General features: G+C 40.5%; 2 protein-coding genes and 1 non-coding gene across 3 annotated transcripts in view; 1 reads left to right on the forward strand and 2 right to left on the reverse strand.

Moving 5' to 3' along the window:
* Positions 1-2718, reverse strand: part of LOC141609022 (CBL-interacting protein kinase 23-like) — a 57805-nt gene extending 55087 nt beyond the window's left edge. Inside the window, exon 1 of the mRNA XM_074428289.1 lies at positions 2321-2718. Coding sequence (XP_074284390.1) covers positions 2321-2530 — 210 coding nt within the window. The 5' untranslated portion in view covers positions 2531-2718. The remainder of the gene's footprint in view (positions 1-2320) is intronic.
* A 4196-nt stretch (positions 2719-6914) lies between these two features.
* On the reverse strand, positions 6915-7021 carry LOC141609623 (small nucleolar RNA R71). Its single transcript, XR_012527547.1, has one exon. It is a non-coding gene; the product is annotated as a small nucleolar RNA R71 (small nucleolar RNA).
* Positions 7022-10717: 3696 nt separating this feature from the next.
* On the forward strand, positions 10718-12506 carry LOC141607740 (uncharacterized). Its single transcript, XM_074427090.1, has 3 exons — positions 10718-11343; positions 11428-11828; positions 11910-12506. Exons 1-3 carry the CDS (start codon positions 11334-11336, stop codon positions 12504-12506), a joined length of 1008 nt encoding a protein of 335 aa, XP_074283191.1. The 5' UTR covers positions 10718-11333.
* The last annotated feature ends 4464 nt before the right edge of the window (positions 12507-16970 follow it).

Genomic DNA, 16970 nt, shown 5'->3' on the forward strand with positions numbered 1-16970 from the left:
TTCAAAAATTGATTTATAACTTATTTTTTAAGATATTTATAGAAAAAAATTCAATTTGAGATAAATATTTATAGAAAAAATTGAATTTGAGATAAAATTACTTGGTAAAAATAAATTTGGGGTAATGTTTTAGGATTAAAAAAGAAAAGACAATTAGATTAAAACATGATTTAAAAAATAATTACGCTACAAAATGAAATTAAGAAAATAATCTCCAATAAATCAATAAAAAAAATATATTAGTATAGATAACAAATTTTTTTTATTGAAAATGAGCGCATCAAGGGAGAAAATAAAATAGAGATTGTAATAATTTAAAGGCACTTGGGTAAATAATGTGAAAATTTGAGGAAAGAAACGATCAAGAATAACAAAGAGAAATCACTTTAGAAAATTAAGAAATTTAGTTGTATAACGGCATTTTCCGTATTTATTTTTTGTCGAAAAGTGACCACTTTTTGACTAATAGTGTCGACTTTGAAAAATAATGATCGTTTTTTTTAATGAAAAGTGCTCACTATTTATCAAAAAATGGTCAAAATTTTCTCATCGCATGTACGACGGTCATACAATAGAATCTACATAAAAAATAGAGCAAAATATGGGTAAAATAGAAATTAAAATAAGAATGTCAATAAATTAAAGAAAAAAAAAGGAAAACATGATGAATTTACTTCTGAAGAAAATAGTTTTGCTGACTCGGGTAAAAAATGACCTCAAAATCATTAGTCGGGAGGTCAATATCAAAACTTCAGTGTTTTGTCCAAAATAATGTCTTTTTTTTTTCTGAAAAAATATGTAAATCATGCAATACTTCCCCCTTATACTAAAAGAATAAGAAATCTCCAAATTTTTCCGCCTAAATGAATTTCGCTATAATTGGGCTTTCTTTATATCATATCTATAGTTGGGCTTTTATTATATCATATCTGTAATTGGACTTTCATTATACTGTATTATATCTACAACTGGATTATAATGAACTTTCCTTTTTCCACCGATTAATACAATTATGTCGCAAACTTCATATTTTCTTTAATATTCTTATTTAAAAAATCGCGCATTCGCACGGGATCTATACCAGTTTTCAATTAAATAATAAAGAAATAGTTTTTGAAAGAAAAAAGAATCATTTTAAAAGGATTCAAAGTTCTAATTATAACAATAAAGTGAACTTTCAACTTTGGTAGCCCATCATAAGAATTGCAAAGTTAAGCGTGCTCAAGTGAAAGTAATCTTGGAATGGGTGACCTTCTGGGAAGCCTCTCGAATGCGCATAAGTGCATGATTAGTTAAAACAAATAACGAATTCGAGTGAATCGAGTTAACTAGTAGGGCAAGTATCAAGTTTGTCATAATTCCATATGTGATAATATTTCCATGGTGGAAAAAAAATATATTTTATATTTTATTCTTTTATATTTTGTATATTTTGTTGGCCATGAGAATTAACGTTTTGCCATGGGAGTTATTGGCCATGGGACAGTCCGTGGCTAAAAATTCAATTCTAGCCACGTTTTTGTTTTTCCCATGGCTATCTGTTTGCCACGGCCACTTGCGCCACGGAAGGTATTTCCGTGACAAAGCACTTTAGCCACGGAAATTTAGCACTTTAGCCATGAATTAACTGTGGCCCAAGTGCTCATTTGTAGTACTGCCGGTATTGAAGCACATGTAAATTAAATAATCGTAGAACACTAACAACCCTTTGAGAGGAAAACACATAATGCATCAAGAGGTATAAGAACCAGTTATTGTGTTTCATCGTATCCTATGTTACTCCGACTTTTCTAATTTTCTCGCATACCAAGTGGGTTTTATCCTATGTTACACCGACTTTTCTAATTTTCTCGCATATCCGGATTCTACACTCGATACTCGGACACGGATATAACCCTTGGACACCCTATTTTAAACCAAAATATGTATATTTTCAGAAGCCGAGTTCGATATTTATTTGAACATGCACCCTGTTACATTGAGCTATCAGCGTAGCTTTTTGTTGGTATGCTTCTCTAACATTATTGAATATTTTTATTCGTCTCCCAAAAAACGCAATGAAGTTTGGTAAAATAATTTTAACGTAAAAGTACCAAAAGTCAACTCCGAGAAAAACAATCCTTTGATAAAAGTCTAAACAAAAGAACCAAAAGTAACTCCGAGAAAAACAAAATCCTTTGATAAAAGTCTAAACAAAAGAGCCAATACAATGAACATGCGAACATACAACATACAACTCAGAGTCATTAATTTGTTTATCTTTAACTAAAATAGGCATACGTCTAAGAAATGGAAAAAGTGCGTAAGAAATGATAGTCACCTGAGCAATCATTTTATGCTTAAGAACATTATCCTTATCAAGAATTTTGACAGCAACATTATGAGAAGTGTCTAAATTAGTAGCAAATTTGACCTTTGCAAAAGTACCCTCACCAATAGTCCTACCTAACTCATATCTTCCAACCCTTGTTCTTCCTCTGCTACTTCCCCCTGATGATCCTCCCTTTGATCCCATTTCTCCTTCTCTCATTTTCCCTTTCAAATTTCTATTAACCAATTATTTACGAGGATTACTAATATCAATAATTTCAAGGGTGGGGTTTTTGTGCAGGAATACTTTGCGTAAAATATGGTAGTTGAATGATGAAATGGAGTTATGGACATGTGGGGTGATTGGTGAAGGAGAGATTCCTAAGCGTAACATAGCTCATTACTTAATATTATTATTTTCATGAGTTAGTGATGCTAATCTACGGACATCTGTCGTGATTTAGTATATAATAATCACAAATTCTTATGTGCGACCGTCTCACGGACTAATAAAAAAGTTATCACTTTATACTTAATTGTTATGATTAGTTAAATAGTGCCAATTTGTTATGTCTAAAAAATAACCCTATTTTTCGACTGATTAATATTAACCAAAAATTGATCATATTTTACAAAAATAAACGAAATATAACCGTCGCACAAGATAACTGATAATTAAGAATATAATGACGAGAGTATTATTGTAGAGTAGACTTATTGAATAGACTTGAACTGGTCTGCCAGTACTGTAATCCAATTGGTTTGTTTGGATTAAAATAGATGATTGGAAAGGGTCTCTAATCAGTGCTAAGGTGCTGTCCGAGGTAGGTCCTTTTCTGATTCCGTCTTTATTTGGTGTGAATACTCCTTCCATTAAGTGATTATACATATGATATACTACATTATATGGTATAGTTTTTGGTATAGTTTTTGAGCATTAAGAAAAGGTTTTTGAGTTTTAATTAAAAACATTTGAGTTTTATTATAAAGTTTTTGAGTTCATGTCCCTAAACATTAATCTAAAAATGTTACATTATAACTCAAAAAAAATTACATATAAGCTGAGAAAAATTTGATTTTTGACGTCATAAAATTAAATGTAATTTATAAACTATATAAAACTCAAAAAAAATTCACAAAAACTCAAGAACTCATAAAGTGTGAGGTAATACATCTGATTTACAATCCTTTTTCTCTAAATACTCCCTTCTATTCATTTATTTCTTCCCCTTTATTTTGCACAAAAAATAAGTAAATGATTTTGTACCACATAAAATACTCTACCCACATTGATAGAGAAATACCGGTTGTCGTTATTACTAGAATTAACTATCAAATTAACAATTTATAAACCTAACTAAACTCTACTAACTTCTAACAATAAGGTAGTAATATGGTAAGTTAGGGTCGAACCCAAGGGAACAACCTTTAACTAAAGACTCGAATTGTAAACTATTGACCAACAATCACTAACACTACAACAGAAACGCGGCAAACTAACGGAAAAAATCCGTCAGTAACAGGCTAGATCCGTCAGTAAATGACTTTTACTGACGGAATTTCCGTCGGTATCTGGCGTCAGCGTTTTTCGTCACTAAAATATTCCGTCAGAAAATGTAATTACTGACGGACAATTGACGGAATAACCGTTGTCTCATACCAGCACATCACTGACGGAATTTCCGTCAGTATTTCCATTTACTGACGGAAATTCCGTCACAGGCCTGACACGTGGCAAATTTGGCGGGTTTTTTGAAAATCTGAAAATCTGAGCCCTGACGGAAATTCCGCCAGTTGGTCAATTATTGTGATAGTTGTGATGCACACTATATTCAAAATATCTAGTACATTTGACGGAAATTCCGTCAGTAATTTGAAATCCTGACGGAAATTCCGTCAGTTGAACCAATTTTTGATTAGCTGTCCTGCACTGCTGAGTGTGAGAGTCATCTGACGGAAATTCCGTCAGTAAAAGCAAAAGACTGACGGAGTTTCCATCAGATGTATTTTAGCGCCATTGACTTAGTCAACGCGCCAATTATAGTTGACGGAATCTCCGTCAGGAATCGGTACTGACGGAAATTCCGTCAGATATCCGTCAGTATCCCGTGTTTTCTGACGGCTTGTTTTTTCCGTCAGTATGGCCGTCCTTATGCCGCGTTTTTGTTGTAGTGTAATTAGGACTCCTCTAACTAATTAAGACATTAATAACAATTTAGACTCAATAATGTAAACTAATCACAAACAATGGGTATTCACAATGTTCAACTTGTAGGAAACATAAATGGAAAAAAGCATTTGGTTGGAAACAAACATAACAAAACTAAAGATGTGAACTTTTTTAAGAGACAAATCAACAAACACTTGCAAAAATTCAATATTAGGGAGAACTTGGTGCAACTTGGTCAAACACTACTCCTTAAGCCACAAAGACACCCCTTTTCTTTCTTCAATAACTACCTAATACTACTTTCATAAGATGGTAAGAATTTCCTTCCTAAGCTAGAAGAAAATAATTCTACTCATGTATTTTCCCAAATGAAAACCACACAAAGGATAACACATAGGATCATTAAGAACAAAGCCAAATGAAAGAGCTAGGATTAACTTGTGAGAGTTTAAAACAACTAACCCAAGACTAACTTTCAAACCTTACTCACAAAGTTACAAACTTTTCAACAAATTCTGATGTATCACTTTTATATACACCTTTATAACTCCTTTCATGTTGTTTTGATGCCGTTTCTGTGCCTATTATATCATTTATATGCCTTTTATAGTGAAATGTCGATATTGCCGCTACTTTATATTTTAATACTGAAATGACGCATTACGAGGTGAATCAAGTGAAGATGAGAATTGTGGTTATGGCACAGTGGAATACACGGGTCATGGCACGAGAAACGAGGAGATTTGAAGACGAATAGAAAAGTTAAGACGAAAATGGACTGGAAGCACTTGGTTCCTCAATCGAGTACATGAGGGCTCGATCGAGTAACCTTCCTCGATCGAGTATGTTGAGGCTCAATCGAGGATTTTGTTGATTCACTTATTTCCGTATTTCCCTAAAACACGTCTTATTTTTAATATATATTCTAAACTCGTAGGGTTTATGTTTTTACGCTTTTTATTAATTTCGTACGGCAAGAAATACTCTAAGCTTTCATACTTTGGACCAATTAATCTTTCCTCATTAATCATTAAGGTACTAATCGTTCTTCATAATTTATAATTTATTGTTCAAGTTTTATGCTTTTAATTCATTATTGTTATTTCATGTCTTCAGTTATGTTTTCATCCATCTTTATTGTTGTTAATCAATTCACTATGAATAGCTAAATCATTCATCTAGGATGAAGGGGTCTAGGTTGATTAGAAAGGGGATTATTAATTGATTGTTAGTAATATCGTTAAAACTATCGTTTGATTATCGTTCTTATTCTAGTTATATGATTTAAGGCCTGAGTCTATAACTAGTGTAGTGAATTAATACTTTCACCGAGAGGGTAAGAATTAATATAGGTTACGATAATCAGATAGGTTGTTTTTAATTATAGCGATTGCATGTAAAATTTAATCTAAAGGGCATAATAGAATTAATCAATCTTGTGACCTTAGATAGTTTGATTGACCTAAGATACACCCTATATAATTGACCTAGTGAACCAAAATCCTAGACCCTTTAATATTATTGTTACACATCTTTTATTTTCACTTGCTAATAGTTGTTAGAAAACAAACAAACAAAACCCCTAAGAAATTGTTACTTTAAGACACTTTAAATATTAACAAACTGAATATTACCGCCTCCCTGTGGATTCGATACCTTTCTTGCCAATAGCTGTTTTGTTAGTACTGAGATAGGATTACTTTGATTTAGGTGAAACGACTTTATCCTTATCAAATTTGGCGCCGTTTCACCAATTTTCTTGTTTGTTTTTGTTTATTTTGTCTTTTTGTCTTAGGGAACCTAGTTCCTTGAGACCGTTCTCACACTTTTCTTGTTAATTTCGTATATGCCCAGGTCAACTAGGTACGAGATTCTTCAAATAGATCCAAAGCAAGAGAAGACTTTTCGCTCTAGACAAAAGTTTCAGAAGGAAGTGGATGAAGTAGAAGACTTGAGTATACTTGACGTTGAGACGGAGTATGCTACTACTTCAGAAAATCAGTTCTTTGCAGAGGACACTACTTCTGACCTTGAAATTCCAGTTCTTGAGATTACCACCATGCCTACTTTAGCAAGTTATACCGAGCCTACTTTGGCTTCCATCCCAAAAGGATTCAAGCTCCCTACCTCAGACAATGGAACTTTTGAGATTCGTCTGTCTTATATTAATTTGGTGGAACGAAATTTATTTGGAGGTGCAGCTACTAAAGACCCTGCAAAACATATGGAGAAATTCATTACTTATTGTTGTTCCATCCCCTTAACTACTAGGGTGACACAAGATCAGGTAAAGCAGTTGCCCTTTCCTTTTTCTCTAAACGATGGTGATGCGGAGTGGTTGCAAGATTTGGATATGGAGGATCAAGGAGTTACTGACTGGAATACTCTAGCTCTTACTTTCTACTAGAGGTACTTCCCACCACAGAAGACCAATGCATTGAGAAATTAGATTACTAGCTTCAAACAAACAGCTACTGAAGATTTGAATGAAGCATGAGTTCGCTTCAAACGTTTGGTTCGTTCAGTTCCCCATCATGGCTTTCAAAAGTGGTTTCTTTGCAACCAGTTTTGCAACGGGTTATATGATGATCATCGTCCTTTGCTAGATTCTTCAGCTAATAGGAGGTTTCAGGACAACACTAATGATGATACCGCGTGGAAGTTAATTGATCAGATTGCTACCCATACTGCTAAGTATGGAAATCCTAGGGGAAGTACGCATGGGAATGGTGGAGATAGCAATCTTGCGGCACAGTTAGAGGCTATTTCTGCCCAAATTATTGAGATGAAGACTACCCAATCTTTGGGTAATAAAGAGGTAGTTCATGCTATGAGTCAACAGGAGGAGTCTTGTGATAGATGTGGTATGGATGGTCATAATGCACCTGAGTGTTTGAGCACATTAGAGCAGGTTAATGCCTATAAATCTTTCACGCAAGGTATACCTTTCTCTAATTTTTACAATGAAAAAACGAAGGAGCATCCTTTTCTTTAATGGTCTAGTCAGAATGTAGAAAATCCACAGCCTCAATAACCACAGAAAAATTCTTATACAATTCCTCAGAACCGTGGTAAGCAACCACAAAGAGGATATCAAAGGCAAAATCAGGGAGGTCAGCAGTTTAATAATCAATATCAATAACCTCCTCAACAATCTCCAAATAATGAGATGGCAGAGTTGAGAAATCTCTTGCAACAAACTTTGTCAATGCAACAAAAGAAGACGGCTCAAATTTCTGAGCTGATTGCCTATAATAAGATGTTGGATACCCAAGTGGCTCAGATGACGGTTCATAATTCTTCAAAACAGCCCAGAAATCTTCCTCCTCAAGGTAAGCAAGCTAATGTCATTCAATTGAGGAGCGGTACCACATATAAAAATCCGGAATTGCCAAGTAATGAAGAAGAATTGCCCACTAATGAAGATTAGGTACCCTATATGCATCCTAAGGGATTGGGTAATTTGAAACTAAGTGACGATGAAAAAGAAGTTGATGAAACTGAAAGACGAGATGAGAATAAAAGCGAGAAAAATCAAAAGACGGATCTGCCAAGGTTCCTCGATCAAGTAGCATCAGGCTCGATCGAGGAACTTCAGAACTCGATCAAGTGACATCAAGGCTCAATCGAGGAACCTCTCTGGTCGATGACGGTGTTTCAAAAATTGATTCTAAAGTAAAGAAAGTCAAGCCGATTACTATTGCACTGCCTTTTCTGCATCGTCAACAAAAGTCTAAGCTGGACAAGCAGTTTGGAAGGTTTATGGAGGTAGTGAAGAACTTACAGATAAGTGTTTCTTTTATTGAGTTTATCACTCAAGTGTCGGCTTATACGAAGTCTATGAAAGAGATATTGACAAGGAATAGGTCCTTTGATGAGGTGGAGATCGTTGCTTTTACTTAAAAGTGCAGCGCCGTGTTGCAAGCTAATTCACCCCCTAAGCTTAAGGATCCAGGGAGTTTTTCTATTCCTTGTGATATCGGTCATCTTGCTATTAGTAAAGCTCTTTGTGATTTAGGAGCTAGCGTTAGTGTCATGCCTTATTCTATTTGTAAGAAATTAAATATGGGTCAAATGACTGTTACTAATATGACTTTGCAGATGGCTGATCGTTCTATTAAGCACCCATTGGGTGTGTTGGAGGATGTTCCCGTTCGAGTTGGGAAATTCCTCATTCCCGTTGATTTTGTTGTCTTAGATATGGCTGAGGACAACCAAATTCATATCATCTTGGGTAGACCATTCCTTCACACAGCGGGGACGGTTATAGATGTTAGGAGGTGGAGACTGACTTTAGCTGTGGGGGATGATACTATTATTTTTAACTTAGAAAAAGCTTTAAAACATCCCATGATAGAAGAAACTTGTCATAGATTGATATTGTTGATTTTACTATTGACGAGTGTCTTGCTATGTGTTTAAACATGGATCCTCTAGAGATTGCCCTTGTTTCTAATTCAGCTGCTGAGACGGGTTCATGGAGTCAAGAAGTAGATGAGATTGAGAAGTTACTTACTAGAGAGGAATGCCCAAATCAAAAGGTATACAACTTAGGTAGCCCATCTAAGGCTACTGAGGTAAAGAAACCTGAACTTAAACCCCTTCCCTCTCATCTTAAATATGAATTTTTGGATGATTGTGAAATGAACCCAGTAATTGTCAATGCTAGCCTAACTGAAGGCCAACTTTCTGCTTTGTTGACTGTTTTGAAAACTCATAAAAAGGCCATTGGGTACAGCATTGATGATTTACAAGGTATTAGTCCTGATTTTTGTGTGCATCGTATTCACTTGGAAGAAGGCCACAAGCCTAGTGCACAGGGTCAGAGACAACTAAATCCTCCAATGCAGGAGGTGGTAAGGAAGGAGGTACATAAATTACTTGATGCTGGCATTATTTTCTCTATATCTGATTCTAAATGGGTCAGTCCTGTCCAAGTTGTACCTCAGAAGGGAGGTACTACAGTAGTAAAGAATGATAAGAATTAATTAATTGCTACTAGACTTGTTACAGGTTGGAGGATGTGTATTGATTATAGGAAGTTGAACATAGCTACTAAGAAAGACCACTTCCCACTTCCTTATATTGATCAGATGTTAGAGAGACTAGCATGTCATAGTTATTTCTGTTACCTAGATGGCTACTCCGGTTTCTTTCAGATACCCATTGTTTTGGGTAAAAATTTACCAGTTAGATATTAATCTGTGGGGGTCAAAGTGATCGTTTGTGACTTCGAACAAGTAAAGAAAGCGATGAGCAAAGGTAAAAAATAACGAAATGAAAAGTATGACACGCAAGAATTTTGGTGACGCGGAAAACCCGTTGTGGGAACAACCGCGGGGGGAGTCGGAATCCCGCCAAGTATTTTCACTATGACTTTCAAGATTTTCGTAGCAAGTAAGGAAATACAATGGTGTTTCTTTCTAATAATTGGCCAGAGAATGATCTCTCCTCAAACGTATGCTCCTCCCTTTTATAGTTATCCTTCTAGGGTTTTGGCTGCAGCAGGCTCCTCCGGGTCAGGCTCCTAGGATCCAGGAGTCGTTACCTGAAAAGTAGGGAACAGTTACTTTGACTCCTTCTCCTGCCATATTTTACGCATATAATTTGTGTGTGCTTCTTCAAAATAATCTGGTGGTCCTCCTGTCGCCACGTCAGCGATCCTTGCGCCATGATTCTGCCCAGTTAATCCATGCCACGTGTCAATTGATAAAATTGTAAATTTTATCCCCAACAATTATTGCCCCCAAATTCTTGGGCAAGTACGCTTGAGCGGGAATTTCAGTTTCCTAAGCCGTCAGAAGTTTATTGACGTGACAAGACTGGACTTTTCAGTTCCCTGGACACTTCAACTGCCGCATCCCATTATTCTCCAACCACCCACTTGCTTTCCTATTTCCCATAAACTCCTTTAATACCTCTCCCCTCTTTACTTCACCTTTACTTTCCATCTCCCAAAAATCTCTCTTTCATCTTCATCCTCAAGACACGCCCCTTTGCTATGTACCTTCTGTCTTCCTTTCTTTTCTTTTTACGATGGCCCGGAAAAATACTCGGTCGTCTAGCTCTTCTGTCCCGAATTTTAATCCTAATGACTTGTTTCCTTCTACCTCTATTCTCACTCCTACTCATTCCTGCGATTCCGAATTCGATCCGGCCGACATTGCCATGATCAAGGAATTGTTTGGGTTCTCTGATGATGTCGTGGTGCATGTCCCTCTTCCGGGTCAGAGGGCCGATTTTCGTAGGCCGAGTTGGACTTGCTTTTACTTTTACCCCTTTTTTCTAGGCTTAAGATTTCCTTTTCCAAAATTAATTCAAGATTTCCTTCGTTTTAACAACCTCGCCGTGTGCCAAGTTGCTCCTTATGCTTGGCGTACTTTGATTCCTCTTTGTATTATGAATGATTTGTATGATTCCGCGATTGATCTCGGGGATTTGGGTCATCTTTTCACCGTGAGATCTTTGGGACACGGACAAGTGACTTTGCGCGTTAGGGAAAGTGAGGAGCATTGTATAATCTTTCCTCCAAAACCCAACGACGCTGACTGGTTCCGCCGTTTCATTTTCGTGGAAATTAGTTCTCTCCCTCCTCCAGTTGATTATTTGTTCTCCGAGTGGAGACCTACCACAGGTACTTGGTACCTTCCACTGCTTGTTCCTTTGTTCTTTGATTTCTTACTTTCCTTACTTGCTTTTTTGTGCAGGTTTGAATCGTCTGGTTCCTTCGTCGGACGAAGTAGCTTCCTTGACGAAGCTCTTTGGTCTGTCTCCTGAAAAACGTTCCTTTAACCGCCTGCTTGGTTTTTCTCCTGGTGCACCGACCCCTGCTGTGGAAGAGGAGGAAGAAGAAATGTCGTCTGGTATGACCCTCTTCCCTTCCTTTATTTCTCGCTTTTCATTTCAGCTTTCTGATTTTCTGGTTTCTGAAAATTTCTGGTTCCTAGATTCTGCTAGGCCCAAGGCTACTTTGCAAATGATATTGGCTCAGAGGAGGAAGAGGGCCACTGGAGGTGCCCCCAAGCCTGGCTCTAAAAGAAAGAACGAGTCCTCTTTGGATGCCGAGGCTGCTTGCTCGAAAAAGCCTGCTACTTCTTCTGACTCGGTGCCTGTTGAAATTACTCCTCTTGCATCGCTGCCTCCTGAGGATAGGGAAGTTTCCACTCCCAAGGGCCCTAATGCTCCCCTCCCCGAAATGACTTTGAAGCTCCCAGAAGGGTTTGGCAGGTCCAGGGCCTTTGGTCACTGGCCTTACTTGGAACGCTTGTTGCTTCCTGGTCCTCGTTCGTCGCTGGAGAAGAGGCCCCTAAAAGAGATGGCGGATTTGGAAGCTGAGCATGCCTTTGAGGTAGATCTTTTTTCCTTTTTTTTTTTTTTTTTTTTTTTTTTTTTTTAATTTCGTATTGAGGATTTTCCTTCTTTCTGCCAGTCGCTGCAGATATCTCTCCTTATTAGGGAGAAACTTACTAAGCTGGAAGATGACGTAAGCCTCCTGCAGACGGAAAAAAGGGAGCTTCTTGATCAGCTGGATGAGGAGAGAAAGGAAAAGGCTGGTCTTCGAGGGGAGGCTGACTCAGTGCACATCAGCCTGAAGGAGTCTGAGGAGCGGCTTGCTCAAGTGCTGGAGGTTAACAACTCTCTGACTGCTGAGAACAAGGTCTTGAAAGAGAAGAAAGCCAATCTATCCAAGGCCCTGACTGATGCTGCCGCTTGCTCTTCCTGGGAGATGAAGATTGCTTGCATCAGGGAGTTTCAAGAGGGGAAGCACCTGTCTTGGGATCTGGAAGAGGAAGAAAGGCTGTTTGCTGACTCTTTTCCCGAGAAGGTTGATTTGGGAATATTGTCGGATTTTGAGATTGACGCCTTGGAGGAGGACGACGGCTTCTCTGCTGCCGAGGAGGAAGAGGTTCAGGGAGGAACCCACACAGCTGACAACCTGGTTCCAGAGGGCAACTCTGTTGTTCAGCCTGCTCCTGGAAATGTTCCAGCTCCTGCTGCAGAGGTGGAGCGTGTTGTGCTGGACTGACGAGGCTCCTGAACCAGCTTCCTTTCTATTTTCAGTATTTATTTTCTGGGTCCTGTGTGGCATAAAACTTTATTAGTTTTTGGATAATTTTCGGTATGTTTTGGCTTTGCTCATGGGAGCGAAGAGTACTTTGATATTTTGCCGTTTCAGGCGCTTTAATTAATATTCTGCCGTTTTCTGGCGTACCTTTATTTTGTCGTGTGTGCACCTTTTTCGTTGTACTGTTGCCGGCTTACGTTGATTGGAGGCTCTGGGATCTACTTGCCCCTTTGTTCAGAGGAACCTCGCTTGCACGGACGCTGAGTACTGCAGGAGCCTAGTTCATCCGATCTGTGGGTACTTAGTCATAAGTCCATGCTTCTCTGTGTAGGGACATAGAAACTCCGCCAGATTAGCTTTCGCAGGCTCCTATCTTCTAGAGCATGCAAATTTTGAAATAAGCCCAAAGCGTACTGTTGATAAAACTTAGATTTTAAGGTAATTTGTTTAAAGCATACTGAAATTTTAATTATAATCTGATAACTTGAAGTCAAAAGTTTTATTTGGAAGCTCGGAAAAGGATTTTTAAAGTTCTATTTGAAAAATTGAGGCTCTTAGAAAGGAAAAGGACACTTTTGCAAAACCTGGAACCTGGTGGGGTCGTATTGCATGTCTGGTTGCTGACTGCTCTGGTCGCTTTAGATGTAATACTTCTTTAGGTGGATGATATTCCACGATCTAGGGACCATTTGCCCTTCCATTGTCATGAGCCTGTAGGCTCCATTTCCGACGATACTTTCCACCTGGTACGGTCCTTCCCAATTGTAGGCAAATTTTCCTGCTCTCTGGTTTTTAGTGTTCTGGAAAACATTCCTCAGGACCAAGTCTCCTATGCGGTCCCCGACCTTTACATTTTTGTTGTAGCTCCCGCCACCGTCTCGCCTGTATGAGGCCATCCCGATCCGGGCGCCGGTTCTCAACTCATCCACCGTGTCTAAACCGCTTGCCATTTCCACCGGTTCCGCTCCTCTCGTGCACCCGTATCTGTGGGTAGGAACCCTAACCTCTGAAGGGATAACTGCTTCAGCCCCGAACACCAGGCTGAAGGGAGTTTGCCCTGTTGCTACTTTAGGGGTGGTCCTGTCAGCCCACAGGACTAGTGGTAGCTCCTCTGCCCATTTACCCCCAATTTATTCCAGGTTCTTTCTCAAGTTCTCCACTATGATTTTATTGCTGGACTCCGCCTGGCCATTGGACTGAGGGTTCCTGGGAGTAGACTTCTGCAATGAAATGTTCCAACTAGCACAAAATGCTTCTGTCTTATTGCCAATAAACTGAGACCCATTATCGCATATTATTTCAGATGGAATACAAAACCTACAGATGATGTTGCGTTTAATAAAAGATATCACCTGGGCCTCGGTAACTTGGGAGAATGATTCTGCCTCTATCCATTTGGAGAAGTAGTCCGTTATGGCAAGCATGTAGACCTTGTTTCCTGGTGCCTTGGGCAGCGGTCCCACTATGTCCATTCCCCATTTCATAAAAGGCCAGGGAGAGATAACTGGATGCAGAGGTTCTGCAGGCTGGTGGCTGACTGGCGCATGCCTTTGACAGGCATCGCATTTTTTCGCGTATTCCATAGCATCCTTGCGCATCGTGGGCCAGAAGTACCCCTGCCTGAGGGCCTTGTTGGACAGGCTCCTGCCCCCTGTATGGTTTCCACATTCACCACTATGGATAGCATGTAGAACAGCCTGGGCTTCATCCTTATCCAGGCACCTCAGGTAGGGTCCTGCGAGGGATTTCCTGAACAAGACACCATCAATCAGCACAAATCTGGAAGCTCGCATTTTAAAGCTTCTTACCTCTTTTTTGTCATTCTTTTTCGGGACTACCACCACATTAGACAGCCATTCCGGGTACTTTACTTCCCTGATTTTTCAAGCAGCGAGCAGGTTGTCTACCTCCTGGTTTATGACCTGGTTCCTCTCTGAAGCAATCTTCCTCCTCTTCTGCTGGATAGGCTTATAGCTTGGGTCCACACTCAGCTTGTGTGTTATGATACTTGGATCTATACCTACCATGTCATTGTGGGACCAAGCAAAGCAATCCATGTTAGCTCTCAATAATTGAACAAGTTCCTGACGGACTTTACCTGTGCATTCGACCCGATGAGTATGGTTCGTTTTTTTTTGCTCTCATCCAGTGATCTCGTCTAGCTCTACCTGAGGTGGCTCGACGTATTCTTCCTGGATGCTCTGGCTCTGTAATTGCTATGCTGGCGGTCTGGCTGTTGGTTTTAGGGCTATCTTGTAGCAATTCTTAGCTTCCTCCTGATCCCCACGTATCTCTTGCACTCCCCAAGGCGTTGGGAATTTCAGGCATTGGTGGTAAGTTGAAGATACCGCCTTCATTTCGTGGATCCAGGGCCTGCCAAGATTCACATTGTAAGTAGAGGGCCCATCGATAACCAAGTATCTTACCTGCTTGTTGACTCCTTTGGCATAGGTTGGGATGACGATTTCTCCCAGAGAGTGCTTCGTTTCGCCACTAAAACCGACTAGAGGTACCTCTTTCGTCGTTAAGTCCTTCTCGCTGAACCCCATGACCTTCAGTGTTTCCAGCATAATCAGGTTGACGGAGCTTCCTGTGTCCACCAGGATCTTCCGTACCTCACAGTTTCCTATGGGGAGGGTGATGATCAGAGCGTCGTGGTGTTGTTCCGGGGCATTTTGTGCGTCTGTTTCATCAAAGGTGACTGCAGGGAGGTCCTGGCGGCTGACTCTGCAGGAAGACTCTGGCTTATCTCCTTTGGTTCGTGTGGCGTGTCTTTTGGCTGCTGAATAAGTTAGGCCGCACAACTCCAAGCCTCCTGTAATAACGTTCACAATTCTAGTGCACACAGGTGGAGGAGTAGGCAGAACCTGGTTAGTGGAATGAACTTTGGTGGAGCCTCATGGCAATAGGTGGTCCAGGTTTCCTCGATCGTACTGGAATTTGACTTCCTTTCTCAAGGTGTAGCATTCGTCGGTGTCATGGCCGATGTCATCATGATACTCGCACCTTTTACTGGAGTCTCTCTTATCGTTAGGACGCTCGTCAGTCCGCTTCCTGGGCCATCTGACTCCCCGGATCTCCTTTAGGGCCTTGAGTACTCCTGCAAGATTGGTCGAGAATTTATACTCACTTACTTTCGGAGGTGGCTCTGAGTTGTTCTTTCCTCCTGGGCCCTCCGATACTTTGTTCACGGTGTTTGCTTTGTAGGGTTTGGCTCTTTCATTCTCGCTTCTCCACAGTGCCTTTCGGAGATAGGATCTGTGCCATAAGTCGCTCTCCCGGGCCCCGAGTCTTCTTCCACCCGCATGACTGCGCAATTGCCTTTGTCTCGCACCTCCTCGAAGGTAGTGCATGGGTATTTGGTCGTCTTTATACAAGTCTGAATCCTGGCGGAGCCCTTGGCGAAAAGCTTCTATGGCTGTGGCTATGTCGCACCGGGGAATTGCCACCTTTTCTTTGTTGAACCTGTTCAGGAAATCTCTGGTGGCCTCCTCAGGTCCTTGCACTATCCGTGCATGTGTCGTTTTGTTTTTCTGTCCGCCTGGCTGCTGGCAAACCGCTGGTGGAAAGCATTGACTAAGTCGGCGAAAGCGGTGTTATACTGTCTACGTTCGGCGGTGACGAACCATTGCAAGGTCAAGCTCCGGACAGGGTGGATCCAAACCCTTTACACATACAGGCTTCTTTCAAGGAGCCTGTCGCGGTGATCACCATCATCTTTTGCTTATAGTGGTTGATATGGTCAAGAGGATCCGTGGTTCCGTCGTAAAGCGTCATGGCTGGCGGCACGCATCCTTTTGGGACACCGACAAGGGCTATGTCATCCACGAAAGGGGAATCTGCGTAGCTATCTCGTGTTACCTTCTCCAGGGGTCGCGCTACACCAGGAATCCTGTACATCAGGTCCCTCAACTCCTGGTATTGCTGTTCCAGCAAGCTGCCTGTTCCTGCAAGAGGGTTAGAGACAGGCGGAAAAGAGCCAACAGATGTACCTCCCAACCAGGCTCCTCCTGGGAATTGACTGCCTGGCTGACTTGCCAAAGGTGTTGCGTGGATGATGGTTCCTGGTTGCCACTCTGGTGCCTGTTGAGGAGAGGTTCCTCCCATCCAGGTTCCTCCTGAGAAATGTCCGCTTGATGGGTTCCTCATGCCGATGCTGGGTCCTGGATTCCATCCTGCCACCTGCTGGAGGGGTGTTTCTGCAAAAAGTTGCGAGTTAGTTCCCGGCTGACTATTAGACAGAGCACTACCTGGGTTGGCTGCAAGCTGAATGGTCGATCAAAAGACAGGAATCCTAATCCACTGGGCTCGATGGCTCCTCTGGGTGGTACTCCTTCAAGATCCAGTCTAGTGATCAGCTCTGATGGGATCTGCCTGGGGCCCGCGCTGGTGACTGAAACTGGGGCCTCAGAAGGTGGAGGCAGC

Source organism: Silene latifolia, chromosome 10 (assembly GCF_048544455.1).
Source record: "Silene latifolia isolate original U9 population chromosome 10, ASM4854445v1, whole genome shotgun sequence".
NCBI lineage: Eukaryota > Viridiplantae > Streptophyta > Magnoliopsida > Caryophyllales > Caryophyllaceae > Silene > Silene latifolia.

Coding starts and splice junctions, on each gene's coding strand:
- LOC141607740 (XM_074427090.1), top strand. Junction 11,829..11,909: donor AAGCTGAGCATGCCTTTGAG/GTAGATCTTTTT, acceptor TCTTTCTGCCAG/TCGCTGCAGATATCTCTCCT.